The following is a 7,155-nucleotide window of genomic DNA, read 5'->3' on the forward strand; positions in this document are numbered from 1 at the left end:
CCGAGCCATTTTTCAAAATTTGAAATTTTTCGCGAGCCGCAATTAAATACGTATTAAAAAGGTATGCAAAAAATTCCAGAATACAAATTATATCCGTAGCAAGAGTGATACAAATTGTTTCCTCCAGAGCACAATGTCAACTGTCCGTTGCAATGACAGTTTACAAATTCAAAATCGGTCTGGAGTCGGACGATTACGCCACTGTTTATGTTCGTTCGCACAGTTTTCGTTGAGTCATATCATTCTTAACTTGGACGGAAATGAAATTTGTTACAATGTTGCACTTAGGCTTTCATATTTGTTGTTAGTAATTTAAAAGACATTTTGAAACACATACGGAACGATAATAATTTTTAAAAATATAATAACAGAAATGAAAAGGGAACTCTGGTACATGTATTGTGAGCCACAAATAATCCTTCAAAGAGCCGCAGGTTGGCCACCCCTGTTATATACTATGGTAGTTCTTTTACTATTATGGATCAACTATAGTTGTTTTAAGATGGAAAAAATTTTACTTTTTTAATTAAAGCACTTTGTTACATTAAAATGCTGTGATGTGTGGATGGCTCATAAAAGACTTTTAACATTGATAAAGTTTATATAAAAATAAACTGTTTTAAATTTAATGTTTAATTAGATATGAAATTTCACGTATATATGAAAAATTATCCTGTTTTCAATTATGTACTTTCCTTCATATAATAATAAAAGTTATGGAATTTAGTCTTTATTAGCTTATTAGATAATAATTGCCTATTATTATGTTGGAAAATTTACATAAAATGAAATCATTAATTATTTTTTTAATATCATTTATATAATGTAATTTGCTTTTTTTTAAATTTACATTAATCAATTAGCAAAACTTAATATATATTATAGATTTTACTCTGAAATATTTGTGAACAAAATTATAAAGAATAAAAAGTAAAATTGTTTTTATTTTATTAGGAATCTAATGAATTACTGAATCTAGCAAAACAACAAGAAAATTTATTGGACAAGTTAAGAGTTCTAGAAATGAAGTTGATGGAAATGAATGATGAAATTGATACAGATTTTGGAACAGTACTTGAAGTGACCCCAAAATTAACTGATTTTCCTATTGCTGTAAGTAAATTAATAATGTCTTCAACTCTAAATAGAGTTTTATTTCAATGTGTATATATACAATATATACACTGTTACTTGAACAATAAATTCTTTTGTATATAATTCAGTTTGATTGAATATAAAATCATTTTGCAACATCATATGTAAGATGATCAAGTCCAGTTTTTGGTGTTATAATCTTAACATGTGGAGTTTGCTTAAAAACAATTGCTTTATCTGATACAAAACAGATCAAAGTCTAATTTATATCCTTTTTAGGCTTGGATATATTCCAGCCAAAAAAGAAGAAAATACGGAATATATTATGTAAAAAGTTTTTATTAATTATCTCAAAATTATAATTTACTGACATGAATCATTCTTTCTCTGAGGTTGTCAAATACCAAGGATGTATATTCAAATATTACTCAAGTTTGTTGTGTTATATCTTTTAATTGGCAACAAAATTCATGAGACTTTTTTGTGGTTACCCATAATTCTTTTTGATGTCGTAAAATTGTTTGTGTAAAAAATTTGAAAAAATGGTGCTGCACAAAAACTGGTAATGCAGAAAATGAAGGTTATTTAAAACTTTGTTCAAAGCCTAGGCCTGCATGCTGCAAAGCTAATATTGAGAAGATTGCAAACTATTGCCTACACTAAATCCTCCAAGGATCAGAAACATTGCCAAGCAGATTTGAACTTGCCAGAGAACTGTACAAAATGTAATTCATAAGGATTTGAAAGCAACAAAAGTACAGAAGACTAAAGTACATTGTCTTTCTGTAGAACAAAAAATTGCAAGATAAATGCTTGCAAACTGAAGAGTGACAGCTGCAGCAGGTAGATCAGAATTTGTGATGAGATTGAAAGCATATTTCTATTTAAGCTACTGCAATCAAGTTCAGAACATCTGTTACCCTTTTCCTGGTCAAAACATTCCTGAAAGTTGGTTGACGAAGTTTTACAAAAGTTAGCCAGAAGGTTCGTGATCGTCAGTGGAATGATTGGAAGAGGGGCACTTCCTCTTATAAAAGTCCCAAATAAAGTTAAGGTGGATGCCAACTATTATATCAGCAATGTACTGAAGCCATATTTAGAAAGAGAAGTTCTTCACATGTACCTGGGAGAGATGGACGAAGTTGCATTCCATCATGAAAAAGCCTCTTTTCACACTGCAAAGAAAACTGAGGAATGTCTTGAACATCTTAAAGCATCTAAAGGTTCCACTTATATGAAATAAATTGGATATTCCTACTAAATTGCCAGACATCAGCCATTTGCACTTCTGTTTAGGATTTCATAACAACTTTTCCATCAATATGCTACGATTCTAAGTGGGCTTTGGAATGTACTAGAGATGAATAATCAAATGTAACACCCGAAAAATGTAAAAAGTGTTTGACTCATGGAAACAGCGATGTAGGCTTGTTGAAAAATTGAAAGGAGTTCACATTGAACAGACCAAAGCAATTCACAGGAAGGGCTCTTAAAGACATTAATTAATTTTGAAGTCGAGTAATATTTGCATATACACCCTTAGTATGGCTTATAAGGTATTGAACTCTAACATTTATTATATTTTTTGTTGTTGTTGTTATATTTAGTTTGGATATTTTGTTAATTCAGAATAATTAACTTTATATGCTAGATTTAATAAAATTTATTTGATACCTTTCTAGACAATTTTTCAACCAAATTTTTAAGCAAGAGAATGTCAAATTTAATCAAAGAAGTGATTATTTTAAATATATTGTTATGCAATAAAAATATTTGGCTCAAAAACTAAAAATGTAGTCATTGCTAACAATATTATTTTCATTTTTAGTAAAAGATAATAGTAATAACATATATTGCTTCAATGTATAATTATTGATTCTACAGGATAAAATAAAGAATAAGATTTACTGACACAATATTAAAAAGGAATTAAATGTAGAATAAATTCAGTTACTCTAAAGCAAATAATTAATGCCAACTCTGACACATATCTTAATACATTTATGATCAAAAAATAGCATATAATTTAATGTGATGTCATTTTTAATTATTAAATTTTTGAAATTTATATTACTAAAATATAATTGTGTTATGTTTTCTATTATATTTATTCAATAAGTGCAATTTGTTCTATTTAATTATTATGCCTTTTTGTCCTTTTTTAACACTATTTATAATTTATTTTGTATACTAGTACATTCTATATATTAACAGGACTTATTATACTGGAATTATGGATGCAGATATTTAGTCTTACAGTTCAAAAATAATGTTCTTTATTAAGTTCACCTATAGTGCAATTTGTTCTGTTCGTAAAATCTGCAAGCGTTGTTTAAAGTGGAAGTTTCTTTCAGTGAAGTATTTGAATAAAATGAAAATATCAAAATTAGATTTAAAACATTTTCAAAATTTTATAAAAAGAAATATGTTTTCTTATATGAAAATTTTATAGTATAATGGAGAAAAATTTGAATAGTATAAAATAATTATAGCTGAACAATCTGCCAAATTATCAGGATATAAGGCTAAGTTAATAAATAATTAGATATGAAGTAATTTGTCTAGAGGCAGGTGTTTAGGTAACCATCTCGTGATAATTTTAAAAACTGTAATAAATTAATTTTAATTTAGAATTTATGGAAGAAAAGAATTGGCTCAGAGCAGGACTTCCAACTTTGCAGATGCATTGCCACTTATGTTACCCAGATGTTCATCTGATTGAGTCCTACTCCAGGCTAATTCTTTTCTTCCAGAAATTTTAAATTAAAATGAATTTATTGTAATTATTAAATTTATCATAAGATGGCAGTTTAACCACCTACTTCTAGACACCACAGGTCATCAAACTTTTTTCACAGTGGGCCAGATAACTGAGAGAATGACAAGTGCGGGCTGCATAACCATTTTGTTCAATACAGTACAGTGAATACACAAAAAATAAAGACGAAAACATATTTATTTACCAATACACAAACACAATCACTGCAGCGAGTTCGTAATCTTTATTCTTAGAAACTTCATTGCAGGTACTTACGCAAAAAGCACTCTGATATACAAAGTTGCAAAAGTTGCCGAATTTTTTATTTCACTGATTTTCCCAAAAATTATATTACTGTCAGATGCAAAAAGATCGGACCACTTCTGGCATTTTTTCTTACATTTATTTTTATTTTTCTTACATAATAAGTTTATCTACAAACTATGATATTTCCAGATATATAATTACATTTTACCTCATTTGTGGCATAGCGCAGTGGCAGGCCAGATGAACTGACCTCGCGGGACCTGATGTGGCCTGCGGGCCATAGTTTGGTGACCCCTGCTCTAGACAAATTACTTCATACCTAATTTTTAACTTAGCTTTATTATATCCTTATGATTTGGCAGATTGTTTGACTGTAATCACAAATTGTATTTGTGGAGTTATTGTTTATATAAAGTAATTATTATATCAATGAATATTGTATAAACCATATTTTTTTTCCATTTGTTTTACAGATGAGTAAATATCAGGATATTGTGATAAATGCTAATCCAAATCATCCCCCTCTAAGCGTGTGGATACTTTGCCGCTTATTGAAAAAACAGTCAAACATACTACTAAACATCCACATTCATTCTTCGGTTATATCTTTACCTGATCATGTGAAATTATTAGAAGGAGATAATTCGGATGATTTAAGAACTAATCATCAAATAGTAATTACTTTAATTTGGAAAGAAAGTAAGTTTTTGTTATTTTATTAAATTGACATATTTTTATTTGTAAAAATGCGCTTGAAATCATTTGTACTTACTCATTCATTCATACCTTATAATCAAGTAATGAAAACATGCTTGATGTTTTTCTACATTTTTTAGCTATATTTTGTTTGTCATTTTTATATAATTAATTAAGCAAACTAAAAATAATTTATTAATTTATCATCATGAAATAGAATGTGTATAAAAGAACATTTTATAAATCATTTATTTTGATACGTTCAATAAAAATTAAATTATTGATATGTTATTGTTTATTTAATTGAACATTATTAGATGAAAATAATTTTGATAGTAAAATAGATTTTCAGTATAATTTATGCCATTTGAATTATTGATTAATTAAGTATGTTTATTTTTATTTACTTAGAAATTCAGTTGTTATTAATTCTTTAAAACTAAATATTTTACAATTATTTTTTGGACATTTTATCTAATTATGATTTTGAGAATATTCAATAACTTTATATTTAAAAACTCATTAATATCTTTTTATTAAAATTTCAGCTGTTGGAAAAGATCCAGAAATGATGATAAGCCCAATAATGCAAGCAGCTATTAAAGGTGAAATAAATATTGCAAGGTAATATATTTTTAAATTTATTTTTATTTCAATTGATTTAACACATTGACTGCAAACCTATTATTGCTAAAATCACTTTCCTCACACTATTTTGACTTTGTATATTTTACTGTATATTTTATTGTGTAAATTTTTTCTGTTTTTCTCAAAATAAATATTCTGTTCTGTGGTGCTACAATTGTTTTCAATTCTTTGTCCAGATGCCCACTATCCATTATTAACATTTATTCACTACAAGTATGTTTGCTGTAGGTCAAATCACATTTCTTGAGATAACATGTAGGTGGCATCCTAAAAGAAACTGTCACATATGAGTTAACTTGTAGTTAGTAGTTATTGTATTAAGTAAAATTACTGTGGTATTATATGAGTTAACTTGTAGTTAGTAGTTATTGTATTAAGTAAAATTACTGTGGTATTATGATATCCTAAATAAATTTAGTTGTATTCTTTGGGAGTAAGCACAAAATTGCTAAGTAGAACTTATCATGAGAACCCTATTAGATGAATAAAATATGCTCCTCTTCAGTCCATATTGTACATTTGTTAAAACTGAAATAATATTTGCATGTGACTGCTGGAATAAGAAAGGATTTAAAACAACAGGGTAAAAAGAGGGTTAAACTAGTAAAACTGTAAAAGTTATAACTTGCTAACAATGTAGAAAATGACATAAAACCTTAAAATGCAAATAAAACAGCTAAAAAGATTTTTAGTTGTTTTATTTGTTTTAAGATTTCATCAACCCAAAATGCATATCTGTTCCATTGTACAAAATAAAGTTTATTCTATTCATAATATAATATAATTTTATTCTAATAGTGTTCCTGTGTGATAAGTTCTACTTACAAGTTAGCAATTTTGTGTATACTCCCAAAGAACAAAATAAAGAACAAGAAACAATAAAGTATTAGATGTATTTAATTTGATAAGAGTTTGATTTTTTAATTCAGCAATATGTAAACAAAATAGAAATATAGAAATAAATAATATTTGTTATACAGATATTGCTGATATTTTTTAATTATAAATATTTCAAAAATAATTTATATGATGATGATGTTTTTAAAATAATTTGCAAGTGATAAGATCATTATCATCATATTTTTCATAATACAAATAGTCCATGATTTATAGACTAGCTATGATTCAACATTAATAATTGAACTGAATTTCCATGTAGCATGCTATTCTTTTATCATATAAATAATCTCTACCAAGCTCTGCTATATCAGGATGATCAAACTGAATAAGTATCTTATACAGTTTTTGTGATTCTAGATGGATGCCAAAAAGACTGGATATTCGTCAAGTGGATGATAGCAATATCTTATTTTCCTAGATCTTCACTGTCCTACTAATCGAGCTCCTTGATATTTGACTGCAGCAATCAAAACAGAATCAGATATATAATAATAGAGAGGTTGCGGCCGATGTTTTCATTGCGAAAACGTGTACGTCGAACATTCGGCGGCGCCTTCCCGTGCGCCTAGAAGTTTGACAATGGTGTTTGGAATGTCGAGCATGATTCCACTACAAACACCATTGTCAAACTTCTAGGCGCGCAGGAAGGCGGCGCCGAACGTCTGACGTACACGTTTTCGCAATGAAAACGTCGGCTGCAACCTCTCTAATAGCTGTATGGAAAGTTTTTAGATTTGAAACCTCTTAAATTATAAACATAGATATAAAAAATCAAATCGGTGCGTAAACGT

The 7,155-nt window shown here is 28.0% G+C and overlaps 1 protein-coding gene across 1 annotated transcript in view; it reads left to right on the forward strand.

Moving 5' to 3' along the window:
* Nucleotides 1-7,155, forward strand: part of LOC111628314 (aminoacyl tRNA synthase complex-interacting multifunctional protein 2-like) — a 20,669-nt gene that overhangs the window by 9,986 nt on the left and 3,528 nt on the right. Inside the window, exons 2-4 of the mRNA XM_023372080.1 lie at nt 955-1,113; nt 4,594-4,819; nt 5,365-5,440. Of these exons, the coding sequence (XP_023227848.1) occupies nt 955-1,113; nt 4,594-4,819; nt 5,365-5,440 (461 nt within the window). The remainder of the gene's footprint in view (nt 1-954; nt 1,114-4,593; nt 4,820-5,364; nt 5,441-7,155) is intronic.

This window comes from Centruroides sculpturatus, unplaced genomic scaffold, assembly GCF_000671375.1.
Source record: "Centruroides sculpturatus isolate CEXI.00-Female unplaced genomic scaffold, Cexi_2.0 scaffold65, whole genome shotgun sequence".
NCBI classification, from domain to species: Eukaryota; Metazoa; Arthropoda; class Arachnida; order Scorpiones; family Buthidae; genus Centruroides; species Centruroides sculpturatus.